Here is a 17,300-nt window from a genome sequence, read left to right on the forward strand (position 1 = left end):
GCAGGTTAAGAGGGGTCTTGAGTGGAGAAAGGGGCCAGGGCAGCCTCATTGTGACATCTGAGCAAAGATCAGAAGAGGTGAGGAGGAAGTCATGTGGATGTGGACGGGAAGAGCATTCCAGGTAGATGGAGCAGCAGGTGAAAAGGCCTTGAGGCAGGCCCGTGTTTGGTAGAACAGAATGAATTGGGAGGAGAAGGGAGGGAAAGAAGTGACAGGAACAGGTCGTACAAGGTCTTGTGGGCCACTGTAAGGATTTTGGTTCTTACACTAAGGGAGGTGGGAGACATGAGAAGATTGGAACTGAGGAAGGACAATGACTTTGCCCCCAAACTGGTCCCTCCTTCATCACTTAGCCTGGTTACAGCTCCATCCAGACTGCAACCCTGTCTTTCTCACCTCCCAAGTCTCACCTCCGTCTGGTTTCCCTCCCACCTCTACTTCCATCTCTCAAATCCCCATTTTCATCCCATTCAGTGTTTCTAGAAAAGACAATACACAACAAATGAACACAAATACACAATACCAATAGCATTCCAATATGACAAAAGCAGCCAGTTAGGAAAACATAGGGAACAGAGCTTCTGCCTACAAAAGCAGCCATCTCTCCCCAAAGAGAGAATAACCCTAAGGAGAAGGATGTGCCCTGTTTGAAGAAAACTATAAAACTTTATTAAGAGGTTAACATACGACTTGGATTAATTAACAGATACATCATGTTTATGGATGAAATAACTGATCTTATTTTTTAATGCCAATTCTTGCCAAATTAATGTATGTTTATTGCAATTTCTACTTTTAAAATTCAATGGACTGAAAATGGGTCAAAGAATTAAACTTAAGAGCCAAGACTATAAGACTCTTAGGAGAAACATAACGGGAACCTTCATGACATTGGATTTGGCAATGATTTCTTGGATTTGACACCAAATGCATAGGCAACAACAGAAAAAAACAGATAAATTGGACTTCATCAAGGTTAAAAACTTTTATACATCATAGGACACTGTCAACAGAGTGAAAAGACAAGCCACAAAATAGGAGAAAATATATATCTGATTAGGGATTGATATCCACAATATATAAAGAATTCCCACAACTCAACAACAAAAAAAAACAGTTTAATTCAAAAACAGGCAAAGGAGTTGAACAGACGTTTCTCTAGAGATGATATATGAATGGCCAGTAAGCACATGAAAAGATGCTCAACGTCACTAATCATTGAGGAAATGCAAATCAAAGCTACAATGAGATACCACTTCACATCCACTAGGATGACTTTTTTTTTTTAATGGTCAGTTTGGCTTAAATAAACTTACAAAAATTCAAAAAAATGGAAAATAAGTGTTGGCAAGGATATGATCGAACTGGAAACTTGCGCGTGGTTGGTGGGAATATAAAATGATGCAGCCACTATGGAAAAGTTAAATAAAAATATTTAAAATGATCAATTTTATGTTATGTATATTTTACCACAATAAAAACGTCAATGGAACCTAAGAGCTTCATCTCAAAACTACCCACACCAAGCCATATTTTAATAAAAGTACTGGACTTAAAAAAGAAAAAAGAATAATACTTTGGGCATCTAGGAAAAAAGAGAAAATGACTTACAAGAGAAACAAAATTAGATTCTCATCAGACTTTTTTTTATTATTATTGGGGAAGGGGAACAGGAATTTATTGGGGAACAGTGTGTACTTCCAGGACTTTTTTTCCAAGTCAAGTTGTCCTTTCAGTCTTAGTTGTGGAGGGCGCAGCTCAGCTCCAGGTCCAGTTGCCATTGCTAGTTGCAGGGGGCGCAGCCCACCATCCCTTGCGGGACTCGAGGAATTGAACTGACAACCTTGTGGTTGAGGGCCCACTGGCCCATGCGGGAATCGAACCGGCAACCTTTGGAGTTAGGAGCATGGAGCTCCAACCACCTGAGCCACTGGGCCAGCCCCTCATCAGACTTTTGACAGCAATGCTTTATGCAAGAAGAAAATGGAGTGATACATTTAAAGCTATTCTAGGAAAGAAAATGAAAGCCAAGGATTTTATATCCAGCAAAACCGAGTTTCAAATAGAAAGGATGCAGACTATTATCAACACGTGAGCACTAATGGAATATAGTGTCTTTCCATGAGGTCTTCTTGAAGATTCTACTTCAGACAAACAAACGATTAGAAAGACATGAATGTAGGACTGCCAGAGAGTGTGAAGCATACAGTTGCTTGTAAAACTAAGACTGAAAGGGGATAAAATGGAAAGATCACTGTATATAATGGCAAAATGTGCTCACAGTGTAGATGCAGTACCACTATTTTTAAAAAAGGATGGAGAATGGGGAGAACATATGCAAAAGATACTTTAAAGTGCTTTTGGTCACTTATTGGTGATATGGCATTGGCATTGTTTTTTGAGACGGTTGTGTGAGCAATTTTGATGAAAGCAAATGAGTAATTATGAAATATTCTAATTCTGTCTTCTGCATCCTTGAGAACTAGGATTTTTATGGAAGAAAGGAGAAATGGATAGCAGAAGTATTAGTTTCCTATGGCTGCTGTAACAAAGTACCACAGTCTTAGTAACTTAAAAAACACAAATTTATCATCTTACAGTTCTGAGGTCAGAAGTCTAACATGGGTCTCACCAGGCTAAAACCAAGATGTCTTCAGGGCTGTGATCTTTCTGGAGGCTCGAGGGGGAGAATCCGTTTCCTTGTCTTTTCCAACTTCTGGAGGCACCTGCATTCCTGGGCTGGTGGCCCCCCTTCCAGCAATCACAAGACTCTGACCTCTGCTTCCGTCATCATTTTCCTTCTGTGACTCTGGCCCTTCTGCCAACTCTTATAAGGACCTCTATGATGACACTTGGATACTCCAGGATCACTTCCCCTTCTCAACACTCTTAACAGAATCACATATGCAAGTCCCTTTTGCCATGTAAGGTCACATATTCATAGGTTCTGGAGATTAGCATGTGGGCATCTTTGGTGGGATATTATTCTACCTACCACAAAGAGGTTGAATAAAAAGTCATGAAATTTAATTGAAAATATAAAAATGAACTCATAAAATATTTTATATAACATAGAATGTACACATATGTATATTATACTTATACATATGTGTATTTTATAACAATATTGTATACTATATATAATATGATATTATGTTTTATATATTTATACATCATATTTCATATATTTTTACATATAAATATATTTTATTATAATACATTATACTGTTATACATTATATTATATCATAATCATGATATGATATATTTATATGTAATTATATATTATATTGTAATATAACATATAATAATACGTTATATTATCATGATACATATGCTATGTATCATAATCATATATGATGTAATATATATATAATACATATATATATTATATATATATATATATATTCCCCCTACTTAGCTCTGTTCACTGAAAAAGTCTAGACACAACAAACACCCCAATAGCAAACGAGCATTCCTAACACCCAAATTGGTATATTTCCCACTAAAAGAAACCAGAGTTTCTGGTTAATGCCAGGTCTGGAACAGAATATGTTCAAGATGAGCCTGGAACACCTGAGAGAGCAAGACAACTATCAAAAACTACCAGACTCGGGGCCAGCCCGGTGGCTCAGGAGGTTAGAGCTCCGTGCTCCTAACTCCGAAGGCTGCCGGTTCAATTCACACATGGGCCAGTGGGCTCTCAACCACAAGGTTGCCGTTCAATCCCTTAAGTCCCGCAAGGGATGGTGGGCTCTGCCCCCTGCAACTAAGATTGAACACGGCACCTTGAGCTGAGCTGCCTCCCAGATTGCTCAGTTGTTGGTTGGAGCGCGGGCTCTCAACCACAAGGTTGCCAGTTCAATCCCTCGAGTCCCGCAAGGTATGGTGGGCTCTGCCCCCTGCAACTAAAATTGAACACGGCACCTTGGGCTGAGCTGCCGCTGAGCTCCCGGATGGCTCAGTTGGTTGGAGCGTGTCCTCTCAACCATAAGGTTGCCGGTTCAACTCCCGCAAGAGATGGTGGGCAGCAACGGCAACTGGACCTGGAGCTGAGCTGCGCCCTCCACAACTAAGACTGAAAGAACAACAACTTGAAGCTGAAAGGCACAACTAAGATTGAAAGGACAACAACTTGACTTGGAGAAAAGTCCTGGAAGTGCACACTGTTCCCCAATAAAAAAAAGTAAAAAAAAACACCAAAAACTACCAGACTCACTGCAAAAAGTTCCAAACTGCAAAGGCTCCCACTGCCCAGATAGGCCTGTCAGTGAGGTTAAGTGCAAGGGATATGTTTCAATCCATAAGCTCATAATGACTTCAAACATTAACAACAAAAGTCTAATTCATCACCTTCAGAGGATGGTGGGGAATCCATTCATTATTTTGAAAACTGGTATATAAAGTGAATGAATGGGATCAAATACATGGTGATGGAAACAGAACTGACTCTGAGTGGTGAACACACAATGTGATATATAGATGATGTATTGCAGAATTGTACACCTGAAATCTGTAACTTTACTAACAATTGTCACCTCAATAAACTTTAATAAACAAACAAACAAATAAATAAATGAAAGAAGGAAGCACTTATTGCCTTTCCTACAGGAATTTCTACTGTGTAACCACATAGGATTTAAGGGGAAGCATCTGGCAAAGGAAGAATTCTAGCTAATAAATGGGGAAGAAATGCTGGAGGAAGGTCACTGTTTTGCATCCCTCAATGGCTGCTGGCCTCAGGCAAGGAGGGACAGTCACAAACAGTATGAGCCTCCTGGTGAAAGGCATAACACCACCCACAGTGGTGCCAAAGGAATCAAATCTGAGTCTGATCCCAGTTCTAGAACAAACTGCCAATTTGCAGGGCGTATGGAGGACAGCAACATACTGAACTGCTGCGTCACGAGTGTGGAATCAGCAACACCCCGACCAAGGGAAACGTTTCAGGACAAACAGCCTGAGTTGTGCAATTAATTTATCCTAAGGAAAGGAAGGGGATGGAGGGTGAACCTGTGAATTAACAGCAACTTGAAAGACATGTCATTTTCTTTTTAAATGGGCAAGACTAAACTACAGTGTCTAGAGACTCACATTTGGGTGATAAACTATTCAGAAATGCAAGGCAGTGACTACTACAAGAAGTCACAATAGCGGTTACTTTGTGGAGTAAGGAGGCAGCTGTGATTGGGGCGGGGTGCATAGAGGGGTTTCTGCATAGCTGGCAATGTGTTGATATGAGTGGGGATTATAATTATGTTCACTTCCCAGCTGGGTTTCTTAACCTCAGCACTTTCCACATTCAGGTCAAATAATCTTTTGTTGCGGGGGGCTGCCCTGTGCACTGTAGGATGTTTAGCAGCATCCCTGGCCCCCACCCAATAGATGCCAAAAACAGCCCTACCCCCACTTCATCATGACAATCAAAAATGTCTCCAGATATTGCCATATGTCCCCAAAAGGACAAAATCACCCTGGTTGAGAAACTCCCTTCAGTACTCCTTAAGTAATTCATTTATTTGATGTGATTTCTTGAGTCTGGCTCTGTGTGTATGTGCATTTTATTTCACAATAAAAATATTTTAAATATTCCAATGGAGTTTTCACGGGGAAACTTGACAGAATTCTACATACAGTTTATTGCAAGAAAAAAAAAAAGAATGGAAATCGCCCAGGAGTTTTGTAAAAAGAGGAATAGCAGATATTTAAATATATTCTAAAGTTACAGTAGTTAAAGCAGAGTGGCACTTGGACAAATAGAGGCAGGGAATCTGATATACAATAACCTGCCTCTGAATGGATTTACTGAATTTGATCAGTAAAGTCGGAGCTGCTTCAGATGCTTTCTGCCTATCCCTCCAGCTCCCCTCCCACCAACACACTGACCTGCAAACAAAGTCCCCCAGGGGTGGAACTTCCTACTTCTTTTCCTTTGCATATGCAGTTTCTCCTATTTGGAGCACCCTTCCTTAACTGTCACCCCTGCAGGTTGCTTCCCCACACCCTCCAGGTCAGGGATTTGCCCCTCCTTTCTCATCCCATAGACTTCAATTCCCACCGGTCACCCCCTTACAATAATCTTCAGCTTGAAAATCTGTCTCTGCCTCTCAGCTTTGAGATCTGGGATGGCAGGGATTGTGTCCCTTCAGGGACCTACACAGTGCACAGTACACAGTAGGTGCTCAACAAATGCTCAAATAATCAGGTAAAAAAAAACAATCTGTACATTCACGTTAGATCATAATATATTCCAAATAGGTTAAAATGTTGAATGTAATTTTAAATCATTTTTTCAACAAACATTTATTAAGCACCTACTGTGGGCCCAGGGCACTGGATAAAGCAATGACCAAAATCAATCAGTTTCCTGTCCTTAACGTGCTGACACCACTGGGAGAGACATGTGCAGGGAAGACATTCAGGAAGGTGGAACAGCAAATGCAAAGACCCGGCCATGGGAAACATCCAGGTCCGGGTACCTCTCCCAGGCACTGGGACATGAGCGTCAGTTCTTCCAGATTCCACCCAAAGGATCTTCCAAATACACAAATCTTCCCAGTGGCTCTCCTGCTCAGAGACTTTCCACGGGTCTCTAGTGTCCCATGGATCAAATCCAAGCACTTGGCCGCTGCTCTCGGCGCTCCGCCCTGCCTGCTCTCAGGGACTGTCACTCAAAGCCCCGCCCCCAGATACGCCCCACATTCGCGGCAACGGCTCACCTTGCCTCACCATTGGACACTTTGGAGAGTGTTGGGCGTTGGTTGGCTGGAGTGACCGTCAATTGGCGTCAAGGCCTTAATAACCCGTCCCCGAGCTTCGAGGGGGCGGGCTCCGATGCGGGCGCGGCGGGGGCTGCGGCTTCAGGTAAAGCGCCGGCTTGCGGGGCACCCACGCGGGTCATAGGGGGATCAAGGGACACCCCGGGAAGGGCCGCTGCGCTTCCAGCCCCTCTGCGGACTCAGCGCGCTGCGACGGGGCGGACGCTGTGTCCTCCGTCTGGGACCCCACCCACACTGAGAGCCCCAGGTGGACTGTGAGCACAGTGGGGGGGCTCTGGATTCGTGAGATCGCCCTCTTCCCGCCCTTCAGGAGCCAAATGGGGGGCTTGTTCGCCCCCTAGCTCCCCAACCGACTCCGGGACCGTTTCCCGGCGTCCCTCCCGGACAGTTTGGGGACCTGAATCCAGTCCTTCGTGGTGGACCTGGGTGTGTGTGGGGGGCGGGGGCGAGGGGTGATACGGAAATGGTGTTGCGGGGAGGGACGGACGGCCCCCGGGCCAGCAGACAATGGGCAGCGGATGGAACCGCCCAGCGGCGTTTCCTGTAGGAAACTGCTCTGTCTCTGCGAGGCCGTCCTGGGGGCGCGGTGAGAGGGTGGTGGATGCTGACCTGAGTACCTCTCCCTCCCACCATCAGCAGCGTCCACCCCCATCTCAGGAGTCTGAGAGTCCAGCCCCAAAGTTAGGGGGTGCCACAAGCAGGGCCTCAAACCAGAAAGACGTCCCCTACCCTGGACCGGGATCCGCACTGCCCGCTGCGTCCCCCACCCCTCAGATTTCGTGATTACAGCTCCGAATCTTAAAATAGTTCCTGGGGCGGGAGTGGGGGCGTATGGAGTCGGCTCTGACGGCCTAATGAAGGGGCGCCAGGCAGAGGATCCGTGACAGCTCAGGCAGGGAGCTCAGGCGAGAGTCGGGCAGCTGGGTGCCCCCATTCCCCATTCCAGGATGTAAGCCCGCTCCACCCTTCAGGGACACACGCGGGGACAGGCACGAGTGCAGCCTGAGAGGGTTGGGGAGGGTAGGGCTGTTTCTAGAAGACCATCAAGTGACGTGGCCAATGCAGAAACACTAGTAAAGCTGCCTGGATTCAAATCCTGCCTTTGCCTATATGTGACTTGGGAGGGTCACTTAATCTGTGTCTCAGTTTCTCCACCTGTAAAATGGGGGAAAGGAGAATGATAGTAAGAAAACCTACTTCAGAGGGTTTAGTTAGGTGTTTTTTTTTTAAGTTAATACCCATAAATTGCTTAGAATAGAAGCTGGTCTATAGAAAATGGGGAAAAAAAGTGTTGTTTTTATTATTATTTGCCATTCTTGAAGCATCCACCCATTTCTCAGCCCAGCCTCTGGGCCCATAGTCGTAGCTGGTTTGGGTCTTAGGGATGGCCCACAGCTGTTCTTTGAGTTCCCAGCATTTTGGATTTGGGTATTACCAGGTCACCTGGGGAGGGGGCTGACCCCACTGGGTCACACAGCCAGCTGTGTGTGAGGCAGGCCCAGACCCTTAAGTTCCCACCCAGGCGTTTTCCACGACCCAACTGTTCTCGGGTAGTTTCCTAAAAACAAGTCCTGAGAGGCACTGGCTGTCCTCCGTAATGACTAGTTGCCCTCTGACCTGCCGTCTCTCAGCAGCCAGTGTGGAGGGACAGGAAACAGCTGCTTCAGGACTAGAAGGGGCCCTGCCTGGCCTTGGGGTGGGGTGCAGGAGGTCAAGGATCCAGGCTGGGAGGGTCCCGCCAGCAGTGGAGCAGAGTTAATCAGGTGGATGGGTGGGTGCTCAGTGACTGGTTGGTATCAGGGAGACAGGTGGTCATCAGGAGTGCAAGAGGCTGAAAGGGGTGACCAGGAAGATTGCCAGCTGATTAAGACAGATCAGCAGTGGGTCAGTAAGAGTACAGATTGGGTCTGGCAGGCACCTGCCAGTGGAGGGCTGGACAGGCAAGGGGTCCCCAGAAGATGAGTGGAGCCCAATCTGTAGATGTTTCCCACAGCCAATCAAATTAATTGCTTCATGTTGTTTCCCCATCTGGAAAATGTGAATAATAATATATACCTTACATGATTATATGGGGTTACATTTAATCAGGCAGGACATACAGTAGGCACTTAATACAAGAAGTTTGCCCTTCCTTAAAGGTTTTTCATGTGGGTTTTTCAAAGCCCTATTTTTCTCACCCTGTGCTTGCTGAATCAAAGTTCTGGACTCAATATTTGTCTTTGTTAAATATCACATTGTTAGATGTGGCCTAATTTCCCTGTTTCTTAGCTCCTCCATCATGTCACCTGAAGAGTTACTCTCCCTCCAGCCCAGGCATGGTCGCAACTTTGACCACCTGGGTGTTTGTGGTTCCATTTCAAGCTCTTACAAGCCCCTGTGGCACTCCACTAGAGACGTTCTAGGGGGCACAGGTATCCATTGATTTGTATTCTTGGAGTATCTGGTCCACAACTCCATCTTTCCTACAAGGGTCTCACAACTGACCTTGGTAAAAAATCATATGCATAAGTATATCTTGTTTGCATTTGTCTAAGGAAAAAAAATCAAGTGTTTGTTTTTTAATCTGCAGAATCTGAGAAGATGGGTTCTTAATGAGCCCATGAAGGGCTTCCAACTCTTGCCTTCCTCTTCTGAAGATTCACATTCCACTCCTTTGAGCATTAATTTCTGATTTTCCCCAGGGACTGACAGAAAACGCAGCAGGTCTGCAATGACATCCACCCCCACCCTGGTCCCCAGCTAGTCTTGTTTTCTTGATCACTTTCCTCTCTTCTTTTGATGCCCTTCCTGCCTCCTCTTGTCCAGCAGGCTGAGGTTTGGCACCTGGGGGTCCCCACATTCATTTATTCAAAAGTTTCAAGGCCTCTTGAGGGAGGAGGGAAAAGAGAGCATGGTGTGTGGGGGTAGGTAGCTCGAGTCTGTTTACTCACGCAGAATCCAGGCAGACCCCAGAGGGACAGGGCCTGCCTGACTCTACCCTCACCCCCTTTGGGGGTCTTTTTCAGGGTGTGTCTGGTGGCTACTCCAGGAAACATGGCCAAGTTTGCCCTGAATCAGAACCTGCCTGGTGAGTGTGCAAAATGGGATACATGTGTGCAAAGACCCAAACTTCATGCCAGTGTAGGGACACAGCCTTGCAGTTCCCTCCTTTGCATGGTGGCCACAGGGTGCTTTCTAAAGGTCTGTAGGCTAATGTCTTGGCACTGCTTAACACTCTCCTGTACCACCCTACGACATGCGGAATATAATCCAACTCCTCATGGTGGCCCAGGAGGCCCCCCACTGTCTGGCCCCAGCCCACCTCTCCTACTCCTCTCCTCTCCCTTCCCTCACTGCTCTGTACACCCTCACCTCCACCCCTCAGTTACTCCAGCCCACCCTGCTCACTCCACCCCAGGGCCTTTGTATCAGCTGTTTTCTTTTAGGGTCCTTCTGTCCCCAGCTGATTCCTCCTCATCATTCAGGGCTCAACTTATAAGTCCCCCCGGCAGGCGCTGACAACAAAAGCCAAAGTCATGCCTCCTCCAGTTACTCTATATTTCATCTTATGATTGCCCGCAGCACCATCTGTAATGATCGTGTTTATTTTTCTGTCTCCTACAAGGGGGCAGGGATGTTGTCTATCTTGTTCGCTGCGGTGTGCCCAGCTCCTAGAAAAGTGCTTGGCACACAGTAGGCGCTCAATAAACGCGTGTTTGCGTGATTATTTGGGCGCAGATAGGCATTTGAGCCGCGGGTGTGCCTGTGCGCAATGGTAGGTATGGAGTTTGGTGCAGGTGGAGCCCGGCAGGTGTGTCGTGGTGGGGTGGGGGACGCGCTCCGTTTGTACATTCGTTCCCGGGTCCCCCTGTTCTGACTCCCCTCATGCCCGTCACGCCCGCAGACCTGGGCGACCCTCGTCTGTGCCCTGGCCCGATCGGGGGCTCCCGCAGCCCGAGCTCGCCATACGCGGTGGAGACGCCCTATGGCTTCCACTTGGACCTGGACTTCCTCAAGTACGTGGAGGAGCTGGAGCGCGGCCCGGTTGCCCGCCGCGCTCCCGGTCCCCCGCCGGCGCGCCGTCCCCGCGCGCCCCGGGCCAATCTCGCGGGCGCGCGCAGCCCACGGGCCTGGACATCCAGCGAGTCCCTGGCTAGCGATGACGGAGGAGCGTCGGGCGCACTCTCCCCGGGCGCGCCCTCGGGGTTCCTGATGCTGCCGCCGCTGTCGCCACGAACGCCGGTGCGCAACCCGCGCGTGGAGGACACACTCCTGGAGACCAGCCGGCGGCTGGAGCTGGCGCAGGCACACGAGCGCGCGCGCAGCCCTCGTGGGTCCGGCCGCAGCAGCCCAGCCCTAGGCTCCGCCCCCCACCCCGCCCCTGCCTCTCCCGGGCCGGTGCAACTGCAGCTGGTGCGCGAGCAAATGGCCGCGGCGCTGCGGCGCCTGCGCGAGCTCGAGGACCAGGCGCGCGCGCTCCCGGAGCTGCAGGAGCAGGTGCGCGCGCTGCGCGCTGAGAAGGCGCGGCTGCTGGCTGGGCACCCGCAGCCAGAGCCCGACGGGGAGACCGAGGCGCGCCCGGACAAGCTCGCTCAGCTGCGGCGGCTCACCGAACGCCTGGCCACCTCCGAGCGCGGCGTTCGCGCCAGGGCCAGCCCCCGGGCCAACGGCCCGGACGAGGAGGCTCCGAGGCGCAGCGATGGCGCACTCCAGGTCGAAGGGGCGGCGGGGACGCCCTCCGGCTCGCCCCAGACGCGGGATGCGGGAACCCAGACGGTACTGGGGACCCAAGAGGCGGGATCCCAGGCAGTGCCGGAGATCCGGGAGGCCAGCGTGGAGGCGGCTCCCGAGACCTTTGAGGCGGACGCGTGGGTGACCGAGGCGCTGCTGGGGCTGCCCGCCGCCGCCGAGCGCGAGCTGGAGCTGCTGCGCACCAGCCTGGAGCACCAACGCGGGGTGAGCGAGCTCCTGCGGGGCCGGCTGCGAGAGCTGGAGGAGGCCCGCGAGGCTGCAGAGGAGGAGGAGGCAGCGGCCCTACTTCAACGGCGCGAGGCTGCCACCCAGACCCCGTGGGGTTGTACCGAGAAGGCCACGCAAACCGAGTCCCTCGCCGAGGCCCTTTCCGTAACGCAGAATCTACCTGGACCGGCGGATGGGGACAGGGCCATGGCGCCCACTGGTGAGTCCGACCCCTTGCGGAGACCTGGCTTGCTGGCCGCGGAACTCGAATTCAGTGCCTTCATCTATTCCCGGCAGGCATCCTCAAATCCATCATGAAGAGGAGAGACGGTACACCTGGCGCCCAACCCAGCCCGGGACCCAAGAGCCTGCAGTTTGTTGGCGTCCTCAACGGAGAGTGAGCACTTTCCCCTTCCCGGTGGCAGCATCTGCGGGAGCATGGACTGGGGTTTGAATCCCAGCTCTGTCCCTCGCTCGCAGAGTGGTCTTGGCAAGCCTCAGTTTCCTCATCTGGGGAATGGGGACAGCCATTCCCCCCTCCCCGCAGGAGTCCAGAACGAGCCCAAAGGGGAGGCTCAGCAGATGTCTCCCACGTTGCCCCCAGGTATGAGAGCTCATCCAGCGAGGACGACAGTGAGGCCGATAGCGAGGACGGCGTTGCTGAGCCCCCAAGGAGCAGCTCCTCGGGCTCCGGGGACGATAGCGGCGGGGGATCCGACTCCGGTGCTCCCGGGCCTCCCAGCGGCGAGGATGCCCGGGACCGGGAGCCGGAGACTGAGGCAGAATCTCAGCCGGGTGCGCAAGGGAGGTGAGCGGTGCCAGAGACACGGAGTGGGGACGGTTGTTCTCTTTCCGGCCCCGCGTCCCTACCCTAACCCCTCCTGAACCTCTCGCGGCCTCTTTGGTAGGTGCGAGCTGAGCCCGCGATTGAGGGAGGCCTGCGCAGCGCTGCAGCGGCAGCTGATCCGGCCCCGTGGAGTCGCCCGCGACAGCGTGAGTGTGGGGACAGCCCATCACAAATGGAATCGTGGGCCCGCCAGGGACCTCCCCTGACGTCCTAAGGGAGCATGTCCGGTTTCCTAGAGTTGGGGAAGGGTTCTGCCTTCTGTTTCCTTGCGCCAGGGACCTCCACCGATCCCAGGCTCTTCAAAGGGATCGTCGTCGCACCGGGACTGCGCTGATTTCTCCTGGTTCCCCAAAAGGGCCCCACCCCAAGCGCAGACCCAAGCCCCATGCTCTCTTCGCCTTCTTCAACTCTAGTTCTCTCACAGGCTCTTCCCCAGAGGGGAAGACCCCTGCCCTCGCGAACCACACTGACTATACTCCTGTACTCCCTCCTCCAAAGGAGTGCGGCCCCATGGGTCCCCATTCCCTCCCACCCTCCAGACAAGCAGTGACCATCCTCCCCCGCCTGGATTCCCAGCCCCGCCCTCACACTCTCCCTGCCAGCTCACCCGGACCAGCGCCGATGCCTTTCCCTCTGTCCTCGCAGGGCGCGGCGCGCCTTGTGGCCCAGGAGTGGTTTCGAATGTCGAGCCAGCGGCGCTCTCCGGCGGAGCCTGTTGCCGGGGTTCTGGGGGCGTTGGCGCGCCTGGGACCGGAGCTGCTGGAGTACGTGGTGAACCTGGCAGATGGCAACGGGAACACAGCCCTGCACTACAGCGTGTCCCATGGGAACCTGGCCATCTCCAGCTTGCTGCTGGATACGGGTCAGCATGGAGGAGGGGTGGGCAGGGCACCAGGCAATGGGGGGCCATGGAAAGAAGAGCCTGGGCAGGTCCTGGCTGGGAGAACCCGGAGCACGCAGAGAAAGGCTGGCCAACAGATGGCACCACCCTTCCTTGGGGGTTACAGGATCCATCGTAGATGCATTGACCTCTCAGCGCTGAGCTCTGCTCTGACCTGACTCTCACTTTGGGGGGGGGGGGGGCACAATTTCAGGCTTTGGGGTCATGTCGACCTAAATTTAGGGGAGTTATTTAATCTCCCCAACCTTAGCTTCCTCATCTGTGAAATGGGGATGCATCACCTCCCTACCTGGGCAGCTGTGGTAACACATATTCAATAGCGAGACCTGCGGTAGGTGGTCAGTCAGTGGTCACCACACCTGTCCCTAAATCTCCAGTCCTGGCACTCACCTCTTTCCTCCGCCCCGATGTCCAGTCACCTGCTTCTCCAATCTTGAGTACTCACTGGTCTGGGCTGTGACTACTCCCGGGCTGGGATACTGTGCTGTCCTCCATTCCTAGGTCCTGTACTGGCTCCATTTCACACATTTCTTCACCTGCCTCTTACTGGCTCATCCCCTGCCTTTGGAGCAGATACACAGCCCCAGGTGTTGATGAGCCCACTGACATGTACTGAGAGCCTACTAGGTACCAATGCAGTGCTGGGGTGGGGGTGGGCCTCCCACATACAGCTCCTTTCCCCATGGGACTCACAGCAGAGGGGGCAGTGGACAGTAGACAAGCTGTCTGCCCACCAAGAGCCCTGCTGGATGCCCTCCTTCAGGTTCAGTAACCTCTGGGGTTTGCCCTTTGAAGTCCTCGCAAGTCTCAGTGCAGTTGAATCAGGTCCCCTATACACCCTCCCACCCCCAAACACACAGATCATTCGCATCCCTGCAAGACTTGGTGGCCAGAGGAAGAGCGCAGCTGCTCAGGGCTGCTCAGGGAGCTGGGGCTTGGGAGAGGTGCTGATGTATGAACTTGAAAGATATTTCCTGGGAATCTCCTGCCTTAAAGGGAATTGGGGCTGTGGTAGGTGCCAAGGCAGAAATGCCATCACAAGGGCCTCAAGGCTCCTTGGACCCCCTTATTTTTTATTCCCAGTATTCAAACTCCCATTTAGCTTCAACTCCCCAGATGTTGCACTGGACCTTCTGGTTCTCACATTGGTCATCACCAGTATCCCCTATGCCCTTATCTGCTTGCTGCCATCTAAACCTGGCCTCACCCAGAATCCTGAGCCACTCAATGTACCCCTCATGTAGGGGCTGTTTTGTTTCATGGCTCCAACCCCCAGAATTCAATTCCTTGACCTGCTCCTCTCCCATCACCTTGTTCTCTACATCAGCCTTACACTTGCAAGGTCACCCAAAGACTCTGATGTCACCGATTACGCCCCTTCCATAACCTCAACACCCAGGACCTTCTCAACTCACCTCCTGATGTCTCATTTTACTGTCTCCTGTTCTTCAACTCCAAGTCCTTGGACATTATGGGACCGTTATCCATTGCACCCACCCCATCTCCTTGGACACAGATAATGGGCTTCGGGCCTTCTCTTATGTCTGCAAAACCCCTATTTCCAAATAAGGTCACAGTCACAGTACTGGGGGTTAGGACTTTAACATCTTTTTTGGGGACACAATTCAATATGTAACAGGCATGGGGAGGGGGAGGATTCCAGAGAGGAAGTTAAATAACAGAACCTCAGAGACCATCATGGACAATGGCCTGTATTCCAGGAGCAATAGGAGATACAGGAGGGTTTCAAACAGGAGACTGAGCCAAATTTTTTGATCTGCTTCTGGCTGCTATTTGCAAACGAGGGGATTCATACCAAGGTGGACCACTGGCACAGCTCTCTGGAGTAATGGTAGCTTGGTGGGTAGTAGCCATGAAAATATACATCCCTTATTGAGCACCTACCGTGTCAGGTATTGTTCTAGTTACTGGGTGATACAGCAGCAAACAAAACCAAGTCCCAAAACCAGTTTGAAGTAGGTGGGGGAAGGCCTCCCTGTGAGATTTGAGCAGAATCCTGAAGTTAAGGGAAGAACCATGTCTCTTGGGGGAAGAGCCTCATAGGCAAAGGGGTCAGTTATGACCCATGGTGACCACCCGTTACACAGATCAACCTGACACTGGGAGAGATGTGAGTGGACCAGGTTGGGCTGGGAGTGTTGGCTCTTCTCAGTTGACTGACCCCCTCTTCCAGGGGTCTGCAAGGTTGACCAACAGAATCGAGCAGGCTACTCAGCCCTCATGTTGGCTGCGCTCACCTCCGTGGGGCACGAGGAGGACATGGCTGTGGTCCACAGGCTCTTCCACATGGGTGATGTCAATGCCAAGGCCAGCCAGGTGCGTCGACACCCTCCCTGGCTCCAAGTCCAAGGTCACCTCCACTTCAGGAGCCAACCCTGTCTCCTTCTCCACTCCCCAGACGGGGCAGACAGCCCTCATGCTGGCCATCAGCCACGGCCGGCAGGACATGGTGGCGGCCCTGCTGGTATGTGGAGCAGACGTCAATGTACAAGATGCGGATGGGGCCACAGCGCTGATGTGTGCTAGTGAGTATGGACGCCTGGACACCGTCAGGTTGCTGCTGGCCCAGCCAGGCTGCGATCCTGCCCTCCTGGATAATGTGAGCCACTAATGGGGCTGGTGGGTGCAGGGTGGCAGGGTATCCATGCCTTGGTTCAGGGACCTGATTGTCCCTATTATCCTTCAGGAGGGCACCAGTGCCCTGGCCATGGCCCTGGAGGCTGAGCAGGATGAGGTGGCCGCTCTGTTGCATGCCCACCTGAGCTCGAGCCAGCCTGGTCCCGTGGTGAGTGCAGCCCCAGCCCCAAGCAACAAAGCTTTCTAGCAGCACATGGGGGAGACTACCAAGTATGCCCTAGAAAGACCTCCTTCCTGCCCCCAGGGGAGCAGCAGGGATGGGGAACCTGGGTCTGAATCCCTTATGTGGCTGACACTCCTCCACTTTACAAGTCATGAGCCTGAGGCCTGCAGAGGGAACGTGACGTATAATCAAGGAGAGCTGTTACTGCCCCCTGGGAGGCTCACAGCAAAGGAATTAGGGACCCTTTGGAGTTTAGGCCTGGTGGAGAAAGAGGATGCAGGCTCCCTGCAAGTCACAGAGCTTCAGAACTGGACTCTGGATGAGTTTGCCAGCAGCAGGCAGTGAGGGGAACACTCAGTATATCCCCAAGGGGGAGAGCTTATCCTCAAAAGGCAAATACCAGGCTCTTCTCAGCACTTGCGTAATTAAACTCCATCAACCTGCCCATCCTGCTCTCTCCTGTTGAGATGTGGGAAAAGAGGCATGGAGGTCACATACCTCTTCCAGGTCAGATGGGGCAAAGATGGGATTCAAACCCAGGCAGCCTGGCTCCACTGTAAAGAGTGGGGTTCCTCCCTAGACAAGACCACAATGGACAGGAACAAGAGCTCTACTAGGTTAGGCATCCCTGAGTCCAAGGGGGCTGAAACCCACAACGTCCTGCCAAGAGACTGTGACAGGAAAACCCTCCCCCTACACACACTCCTCTCTCTCTCTCTCACCAGTCATCCCCTGACTCCCCCATGGCCATGCCTGGTGAAAGAGGAAGCAGTGACAATGGAGAGGACCCTCAATCTCAGTGAGCAGCCTGGCACAACGGACCCTGATGGGGGGGGGGGTGAAGAGATCATTCCCCCCAACCCGACCTCAGCCTCTGGGGTACAGCAGGGTGCACTGTCCAGATGCTAGCTGTGGCCCAACCTCCTTCCCTAATAAAACATTCCTAGCTAAACTCATGTCTTGTTTCAAGGACACATAAACACATGGTTCCCTCTTCTCAAAAAGAAAATGCCTT

General features: G+C 51.6%; 1 protein-coding gene and 1 long non-coding RNA gene across 4 annotated transcripts in view; one reads left to right on the forward strand and one right to left on the reverse strand.

The window, feature by feature from the left end:
• The window catches only part of LOC141572682 (uncharacterized), a 17,505-nt gene extending 4,203 nt beyond the window's left edge, over positions 1-13,302 (reverse strand). The window contains exon 1 of the long non-coding RNA XR_012498041.1: positions 13,171-13,302. This is a non-coding gene — a long non-coding RNA (uncharacterized LOC141572682). The remainder of the gene's footprint in view (positions 1-13,170) is intronic.
• On the forward strand, positions 6,772-17,237 carry KANK3 (KN motif and ankyrin repeat domains 3). 3 transcript variants are annotated; one of them, XM_074337713.1, is made up of 12 exons: positions 6,831-6,863; positions 9,348-9,481; positions 9,784-9,845; positions 10,662-11,936; positions 12,014-12,113; positions 12,321-12,524; positions 12,625-12,709; positions 13,209-13,425; positions 15,659-15,801; positions 15,884-16,084; positions 16,172-16,270; positions 17,011-17,237. In XM_074337713.1, the coding sequence occupies exons 3-12, from the start codon at positions 9,812-9,814 to the stop codon at positions 17,086-17,088; spliced, it is 2,436 nt and encodes an 811-aa protein (XP_074193814.1). In that variant the 5' UTR covers positions 6,831-6,863; positions 9,348-9,481; positions 9,784-9,811; the 3' UTR covers positions 17,089-17,237. The 3 variants fall into 3 exon arrangements, with proteins under 3 accessions (XP_019567485.1, XP_074193814.1, XP_074193813.1); XM_019711926.2 differs by lacking the exon at positions 9,348-9,481 and having other exon boundaries at positions 6,772-6,863; XM_074337712.1 differs by lacking the exons at positions 6,831-6,863; positions 9,348-9,481 and having other exon boundaries at positions 9,666-9,845.
• The last annotated feature ends 63 nt before the right edge of the window (positions 17,238-17,300 follow it).

Source organism: Rhinolophus sinicus, linkage group LG07 (genome assembly GCF_036562045.2).
Source record: "Rhinolophus sinicus isolate RSC01 linkage group LG07, ASM3656204v1, whole genome shotgun sequence".
In the NCBI taxonomy this organism is placed as follows: Eukaryota; Metazoa; Chordata; class Mammalia; order Chiroptera; family Rhinolophidae; genus Rhinolophus; species Rhinolophus sinicus.

Bases quoted from the DNA above. Each gene is read 5' to 3' on its own strand.
- KANK3 (XM_019711926.2), top strand. From the start codon at position 9,812: ATGGCCAAGTTTGCCCTGAATCAGAACCTGCCTG. The intron at 12,710-13,208 runs GTGAGTGTGGGG...CTGTCCTCGCAG, and splicing joins GTGGAGTCGCCCGCGACAGC to GGCGCGGCGCGCCTTGTGGC. The intron at 15,802-15,883 runs GTGCGTCGACAC...TCCACTCCCCAG, and splicing joins TCAATGCCAAGGCCAGCCAG to ACGGGGCAGACAGCCCTCAT.